The following is a 26094-nucleotide window of genomic DNA, read 5'->3' on the forward strand; positions in this document are numbered from 1 at the left end:
CATTCTTGACTTACGGTAAGAGTATAGAGCTTTAAAATGAATGTGGATGGTACTGCTCGGATCATTTGGTCTTGGAAGAATGCAATAAAAAATGAGGTTTGGGAGTGAAGCTAAAACACACATTTGATAAAGAAGGTGAATTACAGAAAGTGTGAAATCAGGTTAGAGGTTGAGCGGGGAATACTGAGGTCACGTGATCCCTTCCCTTTGTTCCCATGGGGACAGGAAGTGAGGAGGCGCAGCCGTGGTGAACTTCCTGCGGGACTGTGCTGATTGGAGCCCCCGCCTGCGAACGCACGTGGTAATAAATCATACTGTCACCCCCTCTGCCCCAATACACAGCGCACGCCTTTATCAGGCCACTGCGAGCGAGAGCAGGGGATTGTGCTTTATTATCCTAAATATGGTAACAAACTATACAGCTGAGAGCAGAGAGAGAGGGATGAGTATACAGATGGATGAAGGAATGTGTTTTCTCTTCTCTGTCGGGTCACTCAGGGTCCATGTGGTCATTATCAGGTCCTCACACCACTGTCTCGGGCGAGAGATGGGCCCCTGATGTGCCCTACATGTGCACGTGTGTGTGTAAACAGCGGCACAAGAGGGAAGATTAATCCTTTTATCTGAACTGGCTTTGCCTTATCAGTGGCTCACTGGTGGCCGAAAGAACACACAGCAATATGCTGATAGAGAGAAGAAACTGCTCAAATCCACCGTCTGACGATTCCTATTGAGGAACAGTCACGGGGAAACACTCTGCAGAAAACACTTTCAGTCTGAACCTCAAATACACACTACTGAATCAATCTGGGTCAGATGGACACTCGTTATCAGGTCGTCTGAGCTAACCTAGTGTATATCTGACCAAAACAACACTGCGTATCTGAAGAAAACACTCGAATTCACTAAATAGTTGTGCATGGCATCTATGCACAATATACCTGCGTCTTATTCACTATTTTAAGCAGGCACAATCAGCTCTGAAATAGCATCTGGGATGGCTTAAAGGTAATTAAATCACGAGAGTGCTCATTTCCTGTTGCAGTTATCTTAGCGCTTTTATCACCTGAGGACAGCAGGTGGAAACTGCATTTTATAAAATTGATGTATGTGTACATTTTCTATCAATCATGACAGAAGTAGTTCATTAAATGATAATCCAATTATGGAGCAGAGTGTTATGACCTGGCATATATCCAGATGCACGGTGAAGTCAAGCACCCTTTCGGCATGATTCAAGTATCTGGATCACAGTAGTGATGCTGTACAGTGTGTCAGATCGCATCCTCCACTATACAGCACTCAGAACTAGCTCCTAAATTGGGACTGCATTGTGCAAATTGCATTCAGCACAGATTTTGTGGGTGAGACCTACATAATTCCTTTAGTCTGTTTTCCCCTCAGTATTTTACCAATACACCAACATTTACAAGAGCAGTAACTATTTATATTGCTCATTAAGTGGCAAAAGAGAGGCATCACATTTGGCATTTATGTGTGCATGTTCCCTGCAGTGTGACACGGAGATAGCTTTGTGCATTTGCCAAACTGTGAGTTTGTGGTGACTGAGGGGATATAGAATTCACTCGTCAGGTTTCTTGGCATTACAAAGGCATTGGTTCATTGAAGCCAAAAGAGGAGCAGAGAGACGGGACTGCAATTACACTCCACTCTCAGTGGAATTACCTCCCTCTGATGGGATGATTTTGCCCACTACAATTTCAAACAGCTAAACACAAAGTTACTCACATAGATCTCTGCACCATAGAATCCGTCCTGATACACCATTCTGTGTTAAAGAAAGAGAGATGAATAGAGAAGAGACGATGAATATATTTGATTATCACCCTGTAGAATTCTATGAGTATAAAGAGGATATTAGCATGCCAGCTGCTTTATCTTCATGTCTACAGTCAAAACAGAGGAGGAGAAGGAAGTGAAGAAATAGAGAAGGCATGAGGAGGAAGAGGTAAAAGAGGAAGTAAAGGGACAGAGATGAAATGAGGAGGAGGAAGAGGAAGAAAAGGAAAAGAGAAGACATGTGGAGGAGGAGGAAATTAAGTAATAGAGAAAGCATGAGGAGGAAAAGGAGGAAGAGGAGGAAATAAAGGAACAGGGAAGACACAAGGAGGAGAAAGATGAGGAAGGAAAGGAATAGAGAAGACATAAGGAGGAAGAAGATGAGGAGGAAGTAAAGGAACAGAGAAGACAATAGCAGAAGGATGAGGAGGATGTAAAAGAATAAAGAAGACAGGGATGTAGAAGAGGAAATAAAGGAATGGAGAAGGTACTAGGAGGAAGAGGAGGAGAAAGTAAAGGAACAGAGAATACATGAGAAGGAAAAGGAGGGAGAGGAAGTGAAGAAATAGAGAAGACATGAGAAGTAAAGGGATAGAGAAGACATGAGGAGGAAGAAGAGGAGGAAGTGAATGAGGAGGATGAAGAGAAGGAAGTGAAGAAATGGTGAAGACATGAGGAGTAGTTATTGGATGAGAAAGTAAAGGAATAGAGAAGACATGAGGAGGAAGAGTAAAAAGAGGAGGAAGTGAAGGAATAAAGGAGGAAAAGGGGAAAGAGGAAGTGAAAAAACTAAGAATACATGAGGAGGAGGAAGAAAAGAAAGTACAAGGGATAGAGAAAGCATGTGGAGGAAGTGGAGAAGGAAGTGAAGGAATAGAGAAGAAATGAGGAGGAAAAGGAAAAAAGAGGAAGTGAAGGAATAAAGGAGGAAAAGGAGAAAGAGGAAGTGAAAAAAACAAAGAAGACACAAGGATGAGGAAGTAAAGCAGCAGAAATGACATTAGGAGGAGGAAGAGAAGGAATAGAGAAAACATGTGATGGAAGAGGAAGTGAAGAAATAGAGATGACATAAGGAGGATGAAGTAAAGGGATAGAGAAGACATGAGGAGGATGAAGAGGAGGAAGTGAAGAAATAGAGAAGACATGAGGAGGATGAAGAGGAGGAAGTGAAGAAATAGAGAAGACATGAGGAGGATGAAGAGAAGGAAGTGAAGAAATAGAGAAGACATGAGGGGTAGCTATAGGATGAGAAAGTAAATGTATAGAGATGACATGAGGAGGAAGTGGAGGAGAAGGAAGGGAAGTAATAGAGAAGACATGAGGAGGAGGAGGAAAAAGAGGAGGAAGTGAAGGAGGAAAAGGGGAAAGAGGAAGTGCAAAAACTAAGAAGACATGAAGTAAAGGAGGAAGTAAAGGAACAGAGATGACATTAGCAGGAGGAAGAAAAGAAAGTACAAGGGATAGAGAAAGCATGTGGAGGATGTGGAGAAGGAAGTGAAGGAACAGAGAAGAAATGAGGAGGAAGAGGAAAAAAGAGGAAGTGAAGGAATAAAGGAGGAAAAGGAGAAAGAGGAAGTGAAAAAAACAAAGAAGACACGAGGATGAGGAAGTAAAGCAGCAGAGATGACATTAGGAGGAGGAAGATGAGGAAGTAAAAGAATAAAGAAGACAAGAAGAGGAATAGAGAAGGAAGTGAAAGAGAGGAGGAAGTGAAGAAGTAGAGATGACATCAGGAGGAGGACGATGAGGAAGTAAAAGAATAAAGAAGACAAGAAGAGGAAGAGGAGGAAGTGAAGAAGCATAGAAAACATGAGGAGGAAGAAGTGAAGAAAAAGAAATGACATCAGGAGGAAGATGAGGAAGTAAAAGAATAAAGAAGACAAGAGGAGGAAGATGAGGAAGTGAAGGAGCAGAGAAAATATGAGGAGGAAGAGGAGGAAGTGAAGAAATAGAGATGACATCAGGAGGAGGAAGATGAGGAAGTAAAATAATAAAGAAGATAAGAGGAGGAAGTGAAGAAATAAAGATGACATCAGGAGGAAGAAGATGAGGAAGTAGAAGAATAAAGACGACAAGAAGAGGAAGAGGAGGAAGTGAGGGAGCAGAGAAAACATGAGGAAGAGGAGGAAGTAAAGAAATAGAGATGACATCAGGAGGAAGAAGATGAGGAAGTAGAAGAATAAAGATGACAAGAAGAGGAAGAGGAAGTGAGGGAGCAGAGAAAACATGAGGAAGAGGAGGAAGTAAAGAAATAGAGATGACATCAGGAGGAAGAAGATGAGGAAGTAGAAGAATAAAGACGACAAGAAGAGGAAGAGGAAGTGAGGGAGCAGAGAAAACATGAGGAAGAGGAGGAAGTGAAGAAATAGAGATGACATAAGGAAGAGGAAGATGAGGAAGTAAAAGAATAAAGAAGACAAGAAGAGGAAGAGGAGGAAGTGAAGAAATAGAGATGACATCAGGAGGAGGAAGATGAGGAAGTAAAATAATAAAGAAGACAAGAGGAGGAAGAGAAGAAAAAGAGATGACATCAGGAGGAAGAAGATGAGGAAGTAAAAGAATAAAGAAGACAAGAAGAGGAAGAGGAGGAAGTGAAGAAGCATAGAAAACATGAGGAGGAAGAAGTGAAGAAAAAGAAATGACATCAGGAGGAAGATGAGGAAGTAAAAGAATAAAGAAGACAAGAGGAGGAAGATGAGGAAGTGAAGGAGCAGAGAAAATATGAGGAGGAAGAGGAGGAAGTGAAGAAATAGAGATGACATCAGGAGGAGGAAGATGAGGAAGTAAAATAATAAAGAAGATAAGAGGAGGAAGTGAAGAAATAGAGATGACATCAGGAGGAAGAAGATGAGGAAGTAGAAGAATAAAGACGACAAGAAGAGGAAGAGGAGGAAGTGAGGGAGCAGAGAAAACATGAGGAAGAGGAGGAAGTAAAGAAATAGAGATGACATCAGGAGGAAGAAGATGAGGAAGTAGAAGAATAAAGATGACAAGAAGAGGAAGAGGAAGTGAGGGAGCAGAGAAAACATGAGGAAGAGGAGGAAGTGAAGAAATAGAGATGACATAAGGAAGAGGAAGATGAGGAAGTAAAAGAATAAAGAAGACAAGAAGAGGAAGAGGAGGAAGTGAAGAAATAGAGATGACATCAGGAGGAGGAAGATGAGGAAGTAAAATAATAAAGAAGACAAGAGGAGGAAGAGAAGAAAAAGAGATGACATCAGGAGGAAGAAGATGAGGAAGTAAAAGAATAAAGAAGACAAGAGGAGGAAGTGAGGGAGCAGAGAAAACATGAGGAAGAGGAGGAAGTGAAGAAATAGAGATGACATAAGGAGGAGGAAGATGAGGAAGTAAAAGAATAAAGAAGACAAGAAGAGGAAGAGAAGGAAGTGAATAAGCAGAGAAAACATGAGGAGGAAGAGGAAGTGAAGAAATAGAGATGACATAAGGAGGAAGAAGTAAAAGAATAAAGAAGACAAGAGGAAGTGAGGGAGGAGAGAAAACATGAAGAAGAGGAGGAAGTGAAGAAATAGAGATGACATCAGGCGGAGGAAGATGAGGAAGTAAAGGAATATAGAAAACATAAGGAGGAGGACATAGAAGACTCCTTAGAGAGACATTTTCTAACGAGATGACTCACGCTCCATAGGCTGGGATGGGTGGAGGGGGAGGGGCCGTACGGAAGGTGTTATAAACAGCCCGTCCTCTGCCTCTGAGGTGAGCCCCTCTGTACGGCACTGTCGCACCAGCTGTGGGGTACGGGAAACCTGTCACTGCAGAGACAAAGATAAAACATTAGTGTATCAGGCCTTAGTTAGTTCAACCTCACATAGTTTGTTTTTTAATAATCCCACAATAAATGTGGATTTCATAACACCCCCTTTGGGTTCTTCTCTATATCTGTGCAGGCATCTGTACGCATCCTGTGGCGTTTGATATATGTAAATTTAAACTCATAACGAGCAGGCGATAGGCTACGCTGCCTCAATAAAAACACATTAATCAAACCAGAAGACATGAAGGGGCATAAAAAGACAGGAAAGCCTCAAAAAGCATAAATATGATTCAGGAGGCAATTCTGAGAGAAAGATCTCAAATTGTGAGGTCAGGCAGCAGGAATACAGCCAGTTCTTACACTCATAATAAGCTACTGTGCTTTAACCTCGTTTCAACACTTCCTGTTGGAATGTGCGAGAATCGGAGTGAGCAATCTTCACACGGGGGATTAGACGGAGATTAATCAAATCAACGGCAAGCGCTTAATTACCTCCTTAATGTGCAGAGCAACAATGAGAGAGCTTATATACACTCATTAAGACACTTAAGACAAGATCTGACCACTGTTAACACAGTTGGAGTGACTCTTTATTTAATCACATTCCATTATCGCATTGCATTTTCTCAATTAGCTGAATAACTAGTCATGCACCGAAATGAAAATTCTGATGACTTCAGACTTCAACTGAAGCATTTACCACCAAAAAACAAACACACTCAGAGCTCACAGTAGGTCTGTCTTTAAAGGTTTATTAGTTATCGTAAAAAATGTATTAGCCTATGGAGAAAATATGTATGATTTTTACTTCTGCACTCTATTGTCTTTGTATAGTAGCTGTCCATGGTGCTGAAATGATTCTCTCCTGTGATGAGTGTTAATATTCTCTAATAAGACTAATGTTAGCTGTTGTCTGTTTCTTCACTTGAGTCATTTCAAAAGATATTTAGCATATACAATTCATCAACAATGCCAAAACAAAAACTGATAATGAAAATGTGAATAAAGGAGAGGAGAGCCGGGCGGATGCTCTCTGAGCACATTACATCAGACTCATCACTAGAGGCTCATGGGAAGGTTTGAGTTGCAAACAACAAAGAAGAGTGAACAATCTGGCGCCACAAAGACCCTGTACACACACACACACACACACACACACACACACCTCCCAATACCCCTCACATTGAAACACCAACAAACACACCAAATTCTGATTATTATTCCTAAACTTTTGTTTCTAAAGATGTGAGAAAAGGAATGCTTTATCTGTTTTCTGTAAGTAGGTGATGTCTGAAAGTAGAACGGCGGCCAACTGCAGAACATATGCTGACGTTTAGTCTTGATAAACAGTAACACAGCATCTGGAAAATCAGCAGTCTGTGGTGGCGACGCGGGAACACCCCCCAGATGACCTACGAGATGATCTGAGAGGATGCCTGTGCGAGTGTGTTATTTAAAGTGTTTGAGTGTTATGGGCAGAGAGGAAGCTCTTACGATGAGATTGGCCGTGATCTTCCTTCAGATGAAAGAGTAGCAGCTGCTCTCATCAGAACGCAGTGGCTTCATATAACACACAGCAATAAACCTCGCAAGAAACCCCCTCAAGTGTGTGTCTCAGTGCTCTATTACACTCACAGCAGCCGGCGGTATTCCTCACTCAATCTCTGAGATTCTGTTAGCTGCGTGAAAGTTAATCTGCTGCTCTCACAGAATCCATCAATACCAGAGCAGACTTCACAATCTGATAACTGTGGCAATACACTTCTCTCAACACACACACACACACACACACACACACACACACACACACACACACACAAACACAAACACACACACACACATAATGATTTTTATACTGTATGAACAATAGATTCTATCCCATAAACCCAAAACAACCCCTAAACCCAAAACAACCCCTAAACCTAACACAACCCCTAAACCCAACACACCCCTAAACCCAACACATCCACTAAACCCAACACAAACCCTAAACCCAACACAAACCCCTAAACCCAACACAAACCCTAAACCCAACACACCCCTAAACCCAACACATCCACTAAACCCAACACAAACCCTAAACCCAACACAAACCCCTAAACCCAACACAACCCCTAAACCCAACACAAACCCTAAACCCAACACAACCCCTAAACCCAACACAAACCCTAAACCCAACACAACCCCTAAACCTAACACCACCCCTAAACCTAACACAACCCCTAAACCCAACACAAACCCTAAACCCAACACAACCCCTAAACCCAACACAAACCCTATACCTAACACAACCCCTAAACCTAACACCACCCCTAAACCCAACACATCCACTAAACCCAACACAACCCCTAAACCCAACACAAACCCTAAACCTAACACAACCCCTAAACCTAACACCACCCCTAAACCCAACACATCCACTAAACCCAACACAACCCCTAAACCCAACACAACCCCTAAACCTAACACCACCCCTAAACCCAACACAACCCCTAAACCCAACACATCTCCTAAATCCAACACAACCCCTAAACCTAACACAACCCCTAAATCCAACACAACCCCTAAACCCAACACCACCCCTAAACCCAACACAACCCCTAAACCCAACACAAACCCTAAACCTAACACAACCCCTAAACCTAACACCACCCCTAAACCCAACACAACCCCTAAACCCAACACATCTCCTAAACCCAACACAAACCCTAAACCTAACACAACCCCTAAATCCAACACAACCCCTAAATCCAACACAACCCCTAAACCCAACACAACCCCTAAACCCAACAAAAACCCTAAACCCAACATAACCCCTAAACCCTACACATCCCCTAAACCCAACACATCCACTAAACCCAACACAAACCCTAAACCCAACACAAACCCCTAAACCCGACACATCCCCTAAACCCAACCCCTAAACCCAACACAACCCCTAAACCTAACACAACCCCTAAACCCAACACATCCACTAAACCCAACACAACCCCTAAACCCAACACAAACCCTAAACCTAACACAACCCCTAAACCTAACACCACCCCTAAACCCAACACAACCCCTAAACCCAACACATCTCCTAAACCCAACACAACCCCTAAACCTAACACAACCACTAAATCCAACACAACCCCTAAACCCAACACCACCCTTAAACCCAACACAACCCCTAAACCTAACACAACCCCTAAACCCAACACAACCCCTAAACCCAACACAACCCCTAAACCAACACAACCCCTAAACCCAACACAACCCCTAAACCCAACACACACTCTAAACCTAACACAACTCCTAAACCCACACACAACCCCTAAACCCAACACAACCCCTAAACCCAACACACACCCTAAACCCAACACAACCCCTAATCCTAGCACAACCCCTAAACCCACACACAACCCCTAAACCCAACACAACTCCTAAACCCAACACAACCCCTAAACCCAACACAACCCCTAAACCTAGCACAACCCCTAAACCCACACACAAACCCTAAACCCAACACAACCCCTAAACCCAACACATACCCTAAACCCAACACAACCCCTAAACCCAACACACACCCTAAACCTAACACAACTCCTAAACCCAACACAACCCCTAAACCTAATGCACCCCCTAAACCCAACACAACCCCTAAACCCAACACAACCCCTAAACCCAACAAAACCCCTAAACCCAACACATCCCCTAAACCCAACACAACCCCTAAACCTAACACAACCCCTAAATCCAACACAATCCCTAAACCCAACACATCCCCTAAACCCCTAAACACAACCCCTAAACCTAGCACAACCCCTAAACCCACATACAACCCCTAAACCCAACACAACCCCTAAACCCAACACACACCCTAAACCTAACACAACTCCTAAACCTAATGCACCCCCTAAACCCAACACAACCCCTAAACCTAATGCACCCCCTAAACCCAAAACAACCCCAAAACCTAACAAAACTCTTAAACCCAACAAAACCCCTAATGCCAACACAACCCCTAAACCTAGCACATCCCCTAAACCCAACACAGCCCCTAAACCCAACACAACCCCTAAACCTAACAAAACCCTAAACCCAACACAACCCCTAAACCTAGCACATCCCCATACCCAACACAATCCCTAAACCTAACACCACCCCTAAACCCAACACACCCCCTAAACCCAACACAACCCCTAAACCTAGCACATCCCCTAAACCCAACACAGCCCCTAAGCCCAACACACCCCCTAAACCCAACACAACCCCTAATCTCAACACAACCCCTAAACCTAGCACAACCCCTAAACCCAACACAGCCCCTAAACCCAACACAACCCCTAAACCTAACAAAACCCCTAAACCCAACACAACCCCTAATCCCAACACAACCCCTAAACCCAACACATCCCCTAAACCCAACACAACCCCTAAACCCAACACATCCCCTAAACCCAACACAACCCCTAAACCTAACACAACCCCTAAACTCAACACATCCCCTAAACCCAACACAAACCCTAAAATCAACACAACCCCTAAACCCAACACATCCCCTAAACCCAACACAAACCCTAAACCTAACACAACCCCTAAACCTAACACAAACACTAAACCCAACACAAACCCTAAACCCAACACAACCCCTAAACCAACACAAACCCTAAACCCAACACAAACCCTAAACCTAACACAACCCCTAAACCAAACACAACCCCTAAACCTAACACAACCCCTAAACCTAACACAACCCCTAAACCCAACTCAACCAATAAACCCAACACAACCCCTAAACCCAACACACACCCTAAACCCAACACACACCCTAAACCTAACACAACTCCTAAACCCAACACAACCCCTAAACCTAATGCACCCCCTAAACCCAACACAACCCCTAAACCCAACACAACCCCTAAACCCAACAAAACCCATAACCCTAACACAACCCCTAAACCCAACACAACCCCTAAACCCAACACAACCCCAAAACCTAACAAAACTCCTAAACCCAACACAACCCCTAATCCCAACACAACCCCTAAACCTAGCACATCCCCTAAACCCAACACAGCCCCTAAACCCAACACAGCCCCTAAACCCAACACAACCCCTAAACCTAGCACATCCCCATACCCAACACAACCCCTAAAACCAACACAACCCCTAAACCCAACACAACCCCTAAACCCAACACATCCCCTAAACCCAACACAACCCCTAAACCCAACACAACTCCTAAACCCAACACAACCCCTAAACCCAACACAACCCCTAACCCCAACACAACCCCTAAACCCAACACATCCCCTAAAACCAACACAACCCCTAAAACCAACACAACCCCTAATACCAACACAACCCCTAAACCCAACACATCCCCTAATCCCAACACAACCCCTAATCCCAACACAACCCCTAAACCCAACACAACCCCTAAACCCAACACATCCCCTAAACCCAACACAACCCCTAAACCTAACACAACCCCTAAACCCAACACAAACCCTAAAACCAACACAACCCCTAAACACAACACATCCCCTAAACCCAACACAAACCCTAAACCTAACACAACCCCTAAACCTAACACAAACACTAAACCCAACACAAACCCTAAACCCAACACCACCCCTAAACCCAACACAAACCCTAAAACCAACACAACCCCTAAACCCAACACATCCCCTAAACCCAACACAAACCCTAAACCTAACACAACCCCTAAACCTAACACAAACCCTAAACCCAACACAAACCCTAAACCTAACACAACCCCTAAACCTAACACAACCCCTAAACCCAACTCAACCAATAAACCCAACACAACCCCTAAACCCAACACACACCCTAAACCTAACAAAACTCCTAAACCCAACACAACCCCTAAACCTAATGCACCCCCTAAACCCAACACAACCCCTAAACCCAACAAAACCCATAACCCTAACACAACCCCTAAACCCAACACAACCCCTAAACCCAACACAACCCCAAAACCTAACAAAACTCCTAAACCCAACACAACCCATAATCCCAACACAACCCCTAAACCTAGCACATCCCCTAAACCCAACACAGCCCCTAAACCCAACACAGCCCCTAAACCTAACAAAACCCCTAAACACAACACAACCCCTAAACCTAGCACATCCCCATACCCAACACAACCCCTAAAACCAACACAACCCCTAAACCCAACACAACCCCTAATCCCAACACAACCCCTAAACCCAACACATCCCCTAAACCCAACACAACCCCTAAACCCAACACAACCCCTAAAACCAACACAACCCCTAAACCCAACACAACCCCTAATCCCAACACAACCCCCAAACCCAACACAACCCCTAAACCCAACACAATCCCTAAACCCAACACAACCCCTAAACCTAACTCCACCCCTAAACCCAACACAACCCCTAAACCCAACACAACCCCTAAACCCAACACAAACACTAAACCCAACACAACCCCTAAACCCAACACAGCCCCTAAACCCAACACACCCCCTAAACCCAACACAACCCCTAAACCCAACACAAACACTAAACTCAACACAACCCCTGAACCCAACACAACCCCTGAACCCAACACATCCCCTAAACCCAACACAACCCCTAAACCCAACACACCCCCTAAACCTAACACCACCCCTAAACCTAACACCACCCCTAAACCCAACACACCCCCTAAACCTAACACCACCCCTAAACCCAACACATCCCCTAAACCCAACACAACCCCTAAACCCAACACAAACACTAAACCCAACACAAACACTAAACCCAACACAACCCCTAAACCTAACACAACACCTAAACCATCCCCTAAACCCAACACAACCCCTAACCTAACACATCCCCTAAACCCAACACAACCCCTAAACCCAACACACCCCCTAAACCTAACACAACCCCTAAACCCAACACACCCCCTAAACCCAACACAACCCCTAAACCCAACACACCCCCTAAACCCAACACAACCCCTAAACCTCACAGAAAAACTTTCTGAATTTTTACATTTTCAATAAAACATTGTTTAGCAGGTTTCGTAAGCGATTTGAATTATGGGGACAATGGAAATGTTCTCATAAACCACATTTATAGCATAATACCCTTGTAATATCTGTCTGTCTATCTGTCTATCTATCTATCTACATCCGTCCATCCGTCTGTCTGTCTATTCCTCCCTCCCTCCATCCATCCATCCGTCTATCTGTCTGTCTATCCATCTATCTCTCTCCATTCATCCCTCCCTCCCTCCCTCACCCGTTTGTCTGTCTGTCTGTCTCTCTCCATCCATCCGTCTGTCTCTCTATTTATCCCTCCCTCCCTCCCTCCATCCATCCATCCATCCCCTAAACCTAACTCCACCCCTAAACCTAACACCACCCCTAAACCCAACACAACCCCTAAACCCAACACAACCCCTAAACCCAACACAAACACTAAACCCAACACAACCCCTAAACCCAACACAGCCCCTAAACCCAACACACCCCCTAAACCCAACACAACCCCTAAACCCAACACAAACACTAAACTCAACACAACCCCTGAACCCAACACAACCCCTGAACCCAACACATCCCCTAAACCCAACACAACCCCTAAACCCAACACACCCCCTAAACCTAACACCACCCCTAAACCTAACACCACCCCTAAACCCAACACACCCCTAAACCTAACACCACCCCTAAACCCAACACATCCCCTAAACCCAACACAACCCCTAAACCCAACACAAACACTAAACCCAACACAAACACTAAACCCAACACAACCCCTAAACCTAACACAACACCTAAACCATCCCCTAAACCCAACACAACCCCTAACCTAACACATCCCCTAAACCCAACACAACCCCTAAACCCAACACACCCCCTAAACCTAACACAACCCCTAAACCCAACACACCCCCTAAACCCAACACAACCCCTAAACCCAACACACCCCCTAAACCCAACACACCCCCTAAACCCAACACAACCCCTAAACCTCACAGAAAAACTTTCTGAATTTTTACATTTTCAATAAAACATTGTTTAGCAGGTTTCGTAAGCGATTTGAATTATGGGGACAATGGAAATGTTCTCATAAACCACATTTATAGCATAATACCCTTGTAATATCTGTCTGTCTATCTGTCTATCTATCTATCTACATCCGTCCATCCGTCTGTCTGTCTATTCCTCCCTCCCTCCATCCATCCATCCGTCTATCTGTCTGTCTATCCATCTATCTCTCTCCATTCATCCCTCCCTCCCTCCCTCACCCGTTTGTCTGTCTGTCTGTCTCTCTCCATCCATCCGTCTGTCTCTCTATTTATCCCTCCCTCCCTCCCTCCATCCATCCATCCATCCATCTGTCCACCCATCTTTCCATCCATCTATCCATCCCTCCCTCCCTCTCTTCAGCCATCTATCTATCCACCCACCTATCCATCTATCCATCTATCTTGATTGTTTGTTACGTCTCTGATGTTATGTTGTTTGGTTTCAGGTAACCATCCTCAGATATGTTTTGGTGAATTAATTTTGCTTGCTAGCGTATGGCTCTGCTGAACACTAATGTAATTTCATTTTCACTAATTTCACTTTTACAGTCATTGACACTCGAGGGAAAATCTGAATTAACTGGAACTCATTTACCCAAACAGAGCTCACACAACATTAACTAAAGCCAATTATTGGATTCCTAATTTACACAACTGAAGTTTGAAAGAAAATGTGATCTATGAGAGCTAATCAAATTGAGCTGAGAGCTAACTAGCAGTGCTAATGATATGGGCACCATCTGACTATAATAAATTAACACACAGGTTATGATGTGTTCAATAGGGTGCGTTTTATTGGTAATGGGAACCAACAGGGAATCTAGTCCTGCTAATAATATGTTAGCATGAGTAGTTTTACTGAAGTGGCGGTGGTGAGCTCATGGTTAAGGACGGCTAACACAGCAGTTTCAGGTTTAGTTCCAAGAAGTGGAAAATCACTGACATCAGCATTGTGTCTTTGATTGAAAACACCCTGAACATTTATTACCGGTGTTTTCTAAAGCAAGCATCAGTCTTAATACACAGTTGCTCATTCTCATAGTTTTAGGGAGTCCTAACCATACGTGATGCGATAAAATGAAGAAAGAAGAACATTTCCAAATATAATCTGCGTAAACATCTCCTTCAGAAATCTCCTTCATCTCCATCTTCATGGTTATGAAATCACAACACTGACCTCATCAACATATTATAAGACTGCCCACATTCACATATCAATGCCTAATTAGTATTCAGCAGCTTGGCACATGCCAAGAGGTATGCCAGTTATAACAAAAGTAATTTACATATTGAAGGACACAGTAGAAAACTTACCATTAAACCTAACCCTTAATCCCAACCTTACTCTTAACCTAAACCTAACCCAACCTTACCCATAACCTAACCCAACCCAACCCTTACTCTCAATCTAACCCATCCTTACCACTAACACTTAAATATAACCCAACCCTTACTCTTAACCTAAACCTAACCCAACCTTACCCCTAACACTTAAACCTAACCCAACTCTTAACCTAAACCTAACCCAACCTTACCCCTAACCATAAACCTAACCCAACCCTTACTCTTAACCTAATCCAACCCTTACTCTAAACCTAACCCAACCTTACCCCTAACCATAAACCTAACCCAACCCTTACTCTTAACCTAATCCAACCCTTACTCTAAACCTAACCCAACCTTACCCCTAACCATAAACCTAACCCAACCCTTACTCTTAACCTAATCCAACCCTTACTCTAAACCTAACCCAACCTTACCCCTAACACTTAAACCTAACCCAACTCTTAACCTAAACCTAACCAAACCTTAGACCTAACCATAAACATAACCCAACCCTTACTCTTAACCTAACCCAACCCTTACGCTTAACCTAATCCAACTCTTACTCTTATCCTAACCCAACCTTACCCCTAACCCAAACCTTACTCTTAACCTAATCCAACCCTTTCTCTTAACCTAACCCAACCTTACCCCTAACCATAAACCTAACCCAACCCTTACTCTTAACCTAATCCAACCCTTACTCTTAACCTAACCCAACCTTACCCCTAACCCAACCCTTACTCTTACCCTTGACCCTACCCAACCCTAATGCTTAACCCTGACCCCAAAACTTAACCCAACCCTTACCCATAACCTAACCCAACCTTACCACTAACCCAATCCTTATGCTTTACCGTAAACCATATACCTAACCCAACTCTTACTCTTAACCTAACCCAACCTTACCCCTAACCATAAACCTAACCCAACCCTTACTCTTATCCTTAACCCTAACCCAACCCTAATGCTTAATCCTAACCAAACCCTTACCCTTAACCTAATCCAGCCTTACCCCTAACCCAAACCTTACGCTTAACCCTAAACCATAAACCAAACCCAACCCCTACTCTTAACCTAAACCTAAACCAACCTTACCACTAACTGTAAACCTAACCTAACCCAACTCTTACTCTTACCCTAACCCAACCCTAATGCTTAACCCTAACCCCAAAACCTAACCCAACCCTTACCCTTAACCTAATCCAACCTTACCCCTAACCCAAACCTTACGCTTAACCCTAAACTCTAAACCAACCCTTACTCTTACTCTTAACTGAAAACTAACCCAACCTTACCACTAACTGTAAACCTAAACTAACCCAACTCTTACTCTTACCCTAACACAACCCTTATACTTAACCTAACCCTAATGCTTAACCCTAATCCCAAAACCTAACCCAACCCTTACTCTTAACCTAAACCTAACCCAACCTTACCACTAAGTATAAACCTACCCTAACCCAACTCTTACTCTTACCCTAACCCAACCATTATCCTTAACCCTAACCCAACCTTAGCCCTACTCTATAACCGGCCCTTGCCTTAACCTCTGTAGCAGCAAATGTGAATCTTGTAAAAATATTGCAGGACAATATGTAGTTAGTTACACAATAAATGCATGGCATTGTGTGTATTTTAATGTTAGTGCATAGTAGTTAAAGACACCTAATATAAAGTGGGACCGAAGCTTGTGTGTGCAAATTAAGGAATTTCCGGCAGTGTTCCTTACCTGTGTAGAGTTCAGGTCCATAAACAGCTCCTACGACTGGATTAAGTTTCCAACCTGCATGGAAAAACAGGACAGATATGGTAATATTCGTCAATCACTTCAGAGTATGGTTTAATAGACCCCGCTAGGGTTAAAATTACACCTATCAGTGGATGGTAAAAGTGTTAACCAGTCATAATGCGGAGGCTGCAGGTGACAGGTAACTTTGTTGAGGACTCAGATTTACAAGAAGAAAGATGCTCTTACTGTTCGTATACGGGTTTACTACTTTCTTATTCGTCATGACTCTCGCCGTGGCGTTGTTGACCTGTGATAGAGACCGAGAGAGAGAGATTTGAGAATGCTAGTGAAGTATACATCAAATCTGCATGCATCAACATGCTCTGTTCATGCAATACATGCATTTGTGTCAGGAATATCTCTCCAGCCATCTTACAATAACTCACAATGCATCTTTCCAAAACATTCGGATTAAAACCTTAACACGCATACAACACCTTACATAATGTGGTAAAATATTCAGAAATTTCCGTAAAAAGTAATGTTATACAATAAATGGTTTGAACTGATGCCATAACCAAACAATTAACAAAAGACTCCCACAGATAACCGATTTGAGATCAGTCATTCAATGCATCCAATGAAAGAGGATGATGAATACTTTAACCCTCCTTTGGTATTTGGTCATTTTTTACCAAAATAATAAAAAACAAAATGTAATAGATATGGTTTCCTTTATCTGAGCAGTACAAGACTTGGTGAATTTTCCTACATTTGCCGCCTGAACATAGAAAAATTGGCTTAGTTCAATAAGTCTTAGTGGTCGTAAAAAAAATATATATATATATATATATTTATTCCGGTCAAAATTGACCGACCATTCAAAATGAATGGGTAAGACCAATTCAACTACAATCAATAAATCTGCCAGAATACAGAAAACCAGACAGAATGTACAGGGTGTGATTCTAAAACATCCTCAGTGCAAAACACACACACACACACACACACACACACACACACACACACACACACACACACACACACACACACACACACACACACACATTTACATTTACATTTATGCATTTGGCAGACACTTTTATCCAAAGCGAGTTACAGTGCACTTATTTCAGGGACAATCCCCCTGGAGCAACCTGGAGTTAAGTGTCTTACTCAAGGACACAATGGTGGTGGCTGTGGGGATCAAACCAGCAACCTCATGATTACCATATATGTGCTTTAGCCCACTATGCCACCACCACTCCATACACTATGCCCCCCCCACACACACACACACACACACACATCCACGGCTGGGTTCTGCAGCCATCTTTTGGTCATTTTTGGGATTACAAGTCATCTGTTGTTTTCAAGCTGATGACAGCAATCTCATACACTTACACACACATTTGCAACCCTTAAATAGATTTAAACTATTATAATTTTTATGTTTGAAATACATTATTGGTAGAAATGTTTTTATTCTGTGTCTTCTCTTTGTAATACCATGGTCAGGTTTGACTGCAGCATAATGACATTAACTGCAATAACTGACACTTCAAATCGATTTTAAAATGCTAAACTTTGACACATAATGCGTAATTTTAATGTTCTTCCTTCAGGGTATTAAAAATGGTATCATTATCATCATCATCGTCGTCAAAAAAAAAAGGGTTGCACATCTGAACTTTCTGTTAAAAAATGACCACATATACCAAAAGAAGGTGCCAGTTTTAATACCACAGGAGGGTTAAAGGTTTAACAATTGTACTCTTCTGAAAGATCAATTCAAGTGAAATTGTAAGACGTGTGGATAAAAACTAATATTTTGACTCGTCACTCGATGACTAATGTGATGAGTAATGCACTTACAATGGAAGTAAATCAATGTTTAATATATGCACGGTCACACTGTTTCAAAAACACAACCAGAACATATAAACATTGTGTTTACATGCACACCAACACACTGAAAACGACCAAAAATCAGCTTATTAAAAAAGTTCAACACAAGTAAACCTCATTTACACATGATTTAAAATAACTGGGTTATTCTCTGCTTTCGACATCAATATTTAAACAGTCACGTGCACAACACTTGCGCACATAGGATAAGCCGTAAGAATGCTGGTAAAGGTGTTTACATGCATAGCGAAATCAGGGTAATGGGCAAAAATCACAGCGTGGATTTTAATCAATGTGCCGACTGATTTTTGCTTAAACCGTTATGACCTTGCATCAATAATGGGAATCCATTTAAATGACAACACACATGACTTATGAAGCATAATCCATGTAAGACTGGACCGTGCATGTAAACAAGCTCATTACATGTGTTAGCATGAAACATAGCATGAGAAAAAAGTAAAGCATCCCCGTAAGGACACATAACCAGCTCAAATAACAAATAATTTTTACAGAAGAATTCATGTTAAGTGCTTCATCAAAAACACAAGCTCCACATTCCTGCTTGCCCCAGAGACTTCCATTGTAAGTGTGTTACTGTATACGTTTACTGAGGGAAGACTCTACATTATCTGCTGTAGTAATCAACAATAGGCCGCAGACAGGGCTTCAGTTGTATTTCACTCGAAATATTATTTGAAAATGTCTCATGCAAACACACACAAACACACTCGGGAAGCATGCAGATGCGCAGGAATCTCAGGACAGGAAGTGACTTGAGCAGGCATGAATGGGGCGAGGAGAGAAGGGGAAAAGGAAAGCACCTCGATTTTCCGCCCCTCTACGATTGTGCCATTTAGTTTCTCCCGCGCGCGATCGGCGTCTGCGCACGTTTCAAACGTTACAAAGCCGAAGCCCTGGGAGGAGACCGTAAGGATCCCACGAAAGGAGGAAGATGATATGAAGGGTTGAGGAGAGAGAAAAACAGAGACAGAAAAGTAAAAAGCCAGCAGAGATAAAGAAGACTTTAAGTACGTAAAGAGGTTCATTCAGGTTATTTTAGTGACACAAATAAGACACTGAACTAGTTCAAGTAGAGGATATAGTTCTGCCATCATTTCCGACAAACCTGTATGACTTTCTTTCTTCAGTGCAAAAACAAAAGGAGAGTTTTATCCACTTTTCTCCCAATTTGAAACGCCCAATTCCCACTACTTAGTAGGTCCTCGTGGTGGTGCGGTTACTCGCCTCAATCCGTGTGGCGGAGGACAAGTCTTAGTTGCCTCTACGTCTGAGACCGTCAATCCGCGCATCTTGTCACGTGACTCCTTGTGCATGACACCGCGGAGACTCACAGCATGAGGAGGCTCATGCTACTCTCCATGATCCACACACAACTCACCACACGCCCCCATTGAGAGAACCACTAATCACCACCACGAGGAGGTTACCCCATGTGACTCTACCCTCCCTAGCAACCGGGCCAATTTGGTTGCTGAGGAGACCTGGCTGGATTCGAACTCGCGACTCCAGTACTCGCTGAGATACCCAGACCCCAAAAAGGTGACAACATATGTCAAGCTCCAAAAAGGACAAGAAACTCCATTAAATAGCACCATAAAAGTAGTCCATACAATTTGTGCATAATAGTCGAAGACTTGTAAATCCATCCGATAGCTTTTAAAGGCAAACGGTGCAAAAAGTAAGATGCTTTCCCCCTTTACAGCAGCTCTAAATCTCAAAATTGCATTCATTTAAATATGACTTGTGACCGAACGTGACGTCTCAAGTTTGAATATGTGCGAGCACTAATGAGCTAACCATGTGTAACACTGTGTACACATGCGTGTACGTTGTATATTGGCTTCGCTATATGCAATGCATAATTCTGCAAAATGAATACTGTTCAGAACACTCTAGATTGTCATTTAAAGCGGTAAACGTCTGGTGCACCGAGTCACGTGACACAACAGCATAGCATCGATTTCTGTGAAGCGCTTCTACGGGCGCAGAGCCAATAAAAGTGCCTCTGGTAAGAAACCTCTTTATGTTTTTTCATTCAAACCTATTTGGGTGTAAAGACTAGCATCTCTAGTTTCATTTGATACGCCACTTTAAAAAATGGAATTATGTAAATCGCGTCAGCGCCCTGTTAAACACGATGTCCACATACGTGTATCGTGGAACATTAATCACACAAAAGTTTTAAAAACATGTTATTTTGAATTACTTTCAACTCTAATGCATCTGTGGGCTAATTTACTGGAGGTTAAGTAATGCACTAAATAGGGAGCAAGGGAGCATCCTATAGCTCTCTATAACTGTTCTGAGACCAGTGCAGACAGACAGCACACTGGAGGTTAAGTCATGCACTAAACAGGGAGCAAGGGAGCATCCTATAGCTCTCCTATAACTGTTCTGAGACCAGTGCAGACAGACAGCACACTGGAGGTTAAGTCATGCACTAAATAGGGAGCAAGGGAGCATCCTATAGCTCTCCTATAACTGTTCTGAGACCAGTGCAGACAGACAGCACACTGGAGGTTAAGTCATGCACTAAATAGGGAGCAAGGGAGCATCCTATATCTCTCTATACAGTTAAGTGCATTCACTCCTAAAATCGGATCACAAATTCAGTTTCAGGCTGCAGATGATGTTTGGACACTCAACATGTTTGACACACATGGGGCAATGATCATCAGTACATAGATTCACCATTTATAATGGATCATTTTATTTTAACATGGTTTGCAGTGATTGGACGATACTTAGAATCAGAATTAATTATGCTAATTTCTGATGTAATGTCTGCAACGTCTCTAAAACATGAATAACCAACACTCCTGCAAACATAATAAACAATTTGATGGAAAAAAAAAGCACATTCTAAAGAATTATTAAAAAAATTCACAACTTAGTCCCGCTGTACACATATGTGGACATACATTTTTAGGAAAGCTATTTGCTGTAGAAATGTTTTTTTTTTTTGCTTGTTTATTAGGTGCTATCAAATCAGTTAACTAGCTATCGTACGATAGCTATAGCGCGCGCACGTCGTATGGACTACTTTTATGATACTTTTATGGTGCATTTGGTCTATTTTGAGGCATGACAGCTGAAAAAGTGGGCGGCACTGTTGCGTTCAATTGCTACTTCAAGGATTCCATGTGCCATAATTCTGGCTAGAATTGGCTCCGCCCTACAGTGGGCAGGGCCAGTGAGAGCATAGAGAGGGCGGGGCTGTGGTGGATGCAATATTATGTCGTTTGGATAATAATGGTGGAGTTAATATCTGCCAGAGGGGTCATTTAATACAAGACGTTAAGGGTTTTAAGTGCGCACACAAACTTCAGGGCTTCCTGCTCTGGTATAAATATCGGTCCAATTCTCTTGAGCGAGCCGTACCGAGAGAAATAGAGAATAAGAAATGAATTTAGGAGAAAGCTGAGGGCAGAATGAATCTTTTGGACATCTCACACAGCTGTATCTTTTCTCTTCTTTCCTGTTTTTCATCATGCAATAATTAGCTTACATTGAGCGGTAAAAGACACCCCATTTTTCAAAAGGGACAGACATATTGAATGCAAATTGCTGCCTCTTAGAAAAGAGATTGTTTATTAATGGGCCGGTCGGTTCATTATACAGCGACGCAGGTGGTGAGAACAGCAAGGCATCGTTGGTAATGGGCTTTATAGGGTGTTGCTTGAGCAGAGCAGACTGTCGTCTTCATCTTATCTCGCTGTGGGGGACAGAGGACGGGTCTGAACGCGATTACACACCATCAACAGCTCAAATATTCAAGACTAAACAGTGGCTGCTGAAGGTCCTGATGTGTTTTAAACACCTCCCCAGGTTCTGTGGGCACATTTGGTGTGAACGGCCCCTAACTTGACTTATAATGTGAGCAGAGGGAGGGGGGAAAGTGTACACTTTCGTGTAGACTTTCGTCTGACTGGAGGAAGATCAGACCGGCACTCTGAGCCAATAAAGAGTTCAGAAGATAGAGAAAATATTATCATTACACAAACACAGAAGAAGAAAGCGAGCATCGTTCAAACCTTTGATCCTCTTTCATTAAAGATAATCTCCACATCTAAGATCTTCCCAAATAGCTGCAGAAAAACAGAGAAAGAGAAAGAGTTTGAAAAGACAGATAAAGATGGAAATAAGAGAGAGATACGTGGATTAGAAGTCTCTTGATGTGTGCATGAGAAAGAATCGTAGGCCTTATAATAACGTCAAGCCACAAATGTGGAAATGAATAAAGCAATTTGAAATCCTTTGGTTGCACATATATTCTTTAGCATCATTACAGAAATATAACTTCTGTCATCATTTACTCAAGCTCATGTTGTTAGAAACCCATATGAAAAATGTAGAAATCATTTGTTCAAATAATCCTGTCATAGTAAATTTGGGGGTGTTCAGGTTTATCTCAGAGACAACATTTCATAGAAAAATTTTAATTAGGGAAATTTTCATATATATATATATATATTTTTTTTTAGAGTAAACAAATTTCAGAGAAAACAATGTAGGGAGAAATAAATTCAGGGAAACTTTCAGAGAAAATAATTTGAAAAATAAAATCTGGGAAATTTTCATATATTTTCTTTTAGAGAAAACAAATTTCAGAGAAAAATAAACATTTTCAGAGAAAATAAAATTCAGGGACATTTTCAAAAAAAATTTTTAAAAGGAAAAACATTTCAGAAAAATAGGTGTGTAGAAAATTTGAAAAAGTAAATTTTAAAAAGTAAATTTTTTTTTTTTTTTTTTAAATACATTTAGGAAAATCTTCAGATTTATTTTAAGATGAAAAAACATTTCAGAAAAATTGGTAAAATTCAGTAGAAAATTAAAAAAATAAAAATAAAATAAAAAAATCATGATAATTTTCTAAAATAAAAAAAAATTAAATTCAGGGAAACTTTCAGAAAAATAAATAGAAAAAAAATTCAGGGACATTTTCAGAGATTTTTTTTTTTTTGAGGAAAAACATTTCAGAATTTTTTTTAAAATTCAGTAGAAAATTCGAAAAACAAATCTGGAAAATCTTCAGAGATTTTTTTTTTTTGAAGAAAAAAAAACTATTTCAGAGAAAGAAAAAAGAAAAAGAAATTCAGGGAAATGTAAAAAAAAAAAAGAAAGAAATAAAATTAGATTTTTTTTCTTAAGAGGAAAAAAAAAATTCTGAAAAGAAAGTGTGTAGGGAAAAAAGATATGTAAGACACTAGGACACCTAAAAATAAAATTCACCTATTTTCTTTTTTACTTATGGTTCAGGGCTTCCGTATAACGCCTGATATTTAACATCAAACAAGCCCGAAATACCCCAAGAACCCTTATTATTCACTGCTTCCAGTTTTATTAAGTATGACAATATAAACACTTTAAAATAAACATTGTCATAATTCATCAACAGTAGATCATCAGCGAGCGCTTGTTGTCCTGTATTTATTGACTGGAAAACACTCTGAAGCTGAAGTGAATCTCGACTTCCCTGCATGCTTCACCATTGAAGTGCACACAAACAAATACTTTTTTATGAACTTACATTTTTGAAAACAAAATTTAAGATGCTTTAAGACTTTTTCTGGAACCCTGTGGTGCTTTTCCTTTTACTCCCCCTTGCCCCCTTTATTTCCGTACTATAAAGCCAACAGCAAACATGTTCTTTAAAAACTCACCATTATGCAAAAGAAGAGGAGAGTAAAATAAGAATTGAATTTTCATTTTTAGGTATCTGTCTTTCACTTTTGACATGCTTCTGTCTTTCAGTCTCTCTCTCATCTTTGTTGTGTGCCATTGCTCCCGGGGGAAACGTTCACCAATCTTCACTTTAGCTTCTGTGCTGTTTAGATCATTAGAAAATAGGGGGATGAGAGACGAGCGCAAACCCATATAATGAGCACAGAGTGAGGGAGGCTTTTAATTGCTGTCTGCGATGGTCGTATTATTTCATTAAGCGTAATTACCCTGCCAAGTATCTGCGTTGCCATCATTTGCCCACTGCGGTACAAAAAATGAAGTCTCCGTGAGTTCTGTGCAGGATGGAGAGAGATCGATTAATGCTAGAAGTGTTAAGTCATTTACATGGTCTGACTTCAGGGTAACAGGTCAATGTCATGACAGCAAACAGCAAACCTTGGCTACAATGGACAATTTTCCGCTATTGGCAAACATCTCAATGGCAAACCTTTGGCAGAAATGAAGAGTTTGCCACAAAGCTCACTTGCATGTGAAAGCAATGAGTGGCAGAGAGAGAGAGAGAGAGAGAGAGAGAGAGAGAGAGAGAGAGAGCAACTTAAAGCAGTTTAAAGGCCTTGAGTTGGTTTGTTTACATACGAGTTTGAAAAGTCTTGGCATGTTTGATTGTCCGCTGTGCAAAGACCATAACTCCGATCAGTTAGGAAATTCACAGCTACCCAAGTTTGGTAGATATAACTCGAAAGCTCTACGTGGAGTTACAGTTGATAATTTTGGTGTTAGTTCAGGGATTTTGGAAGAACCCTATAGCAAATCAGTAGAACGACTTAATCAGCTGTGTGTGTGTGTGTGTGTGTGTGCTGAAGTCTCCTGCTTCTCAGATGTTTCTCCTGAGAAAAAGACCCCAAGTCACATGTGTCTCCTTTTGAGTTTCAGAAGAGATCTCAACAATGTCTCAAACTGTGCTCAGATTTGCCAAGACACCAAAATATGCAATTGAAAGTCAGAGATCCATCCAAGACTAGATGATTGTAAAGGGATCAATGGAAAGGAGGAGGCGAGAACCGGCATTACAATATATATAAAAAAAAAACCTACTCGCCGGTACTTCAATACACTTTCGCATGGTCCTCGATCACTACTCCACCCTCTCAGGTGGACGACAGCCGCTTCTCCTCTGGCGGACTGGAGTCAGACTCACGACCCCCGGCGGTCAGAATGCCCCTCCGCGTTCTCGGCGACTCGTGGGGACACTCCTCCGCCCCTGGCAGTGGCCCTACCACTCCAGGCGGTCGGGGAACACTTCCCTCCTCCCCTCGTGGACGGCGGTCTTCCTCTGACCCCTCCGTGTTTCTGGGGGATGGCAGGGCTCTCCTCCGCCCCTGGCAGCGGCTCCATCACTCCAGGCGGTCGGGGAGTCCAGTCCCCACTCGCCTAGCGGACGGCGGCCATCGGTCTACTCCCTCCCCAGTGGATGGCAGTGGCGCTCCCCTGGGTGGATGGCAGTGTCGAGGACTCCGCGACGGGCATCCCTCCTCCTTCCCAGGCTTTGGCACCAGTGTAAAGTATTCAATGGAAAGGAGGAGGCAAGAACCGGCTTGACAATATAAATAATAGTTTTAATGATAAACTTATAAGACAAACACACACATGACGGACATGTCCGTAAACTATCTCTCTCTCGTCGCACCACCGTCCGTCATCGGCCTTTATCCCTCTCGGAGGCTTAATTTGCCTGATAAGGGACCGGGTGTGTATAATCACGACCCGGCCCCGCCCTCCACCCTGCCAC

General features: G+C 42.2%; 1 protein-coding gene across 1 annotated transcript in view; it reads right to left on the bottom strand.

The window, feature by feature from the left end:
* LOC127652256 (RNA binding protein fox-1 homolog 3-like) overlaps positions 1–26094 on the bottom strand; it is a 145913-nt gene that overhangs the window by 27702 nt on the left and 92117 nt on the right. The window contains exons 4-9 of the mRNA XM_052138394.1: positions 22652–22705; positions 19418–19510; positions 16932–16992; positions 16686–16739; positions 5438–5570; positions 1750–1789 (exon numbers count right to left, since the gene is read on the bottom strand). Coding sequence (XP_051994354.1) covers positions 1750–1789; positions 5438–5570; positions 16686–16739; positions 16932–16992; positions 19418–19510; positions 22652–22705 — 435 coding nt within the window. The remainder of the gene's footprint in view (positions 1–1749; positions 1790–5437; positions 5571–16685; positions 16740–16931; positions 16993–19417; positions 19511–22651; positions 22706–26094) is intronic.

Source organism: Xyrauchen texanus, chromosome 12 (genome assembly GCF_025860055.1).
Source record: "Xyrauchen texanus isolate HMW12.3.18 chromosome 12, RBS_HiC_50CHRs, whole genome shotgun sequence".
In the NCBI taxonomy this organism is placed as follows: Eukaryota; Metazoa; Chordata; class Actinopteri; order Cypriniformes; family Catostomidae; genus Xyrauchen; species Xyrauchen texanus.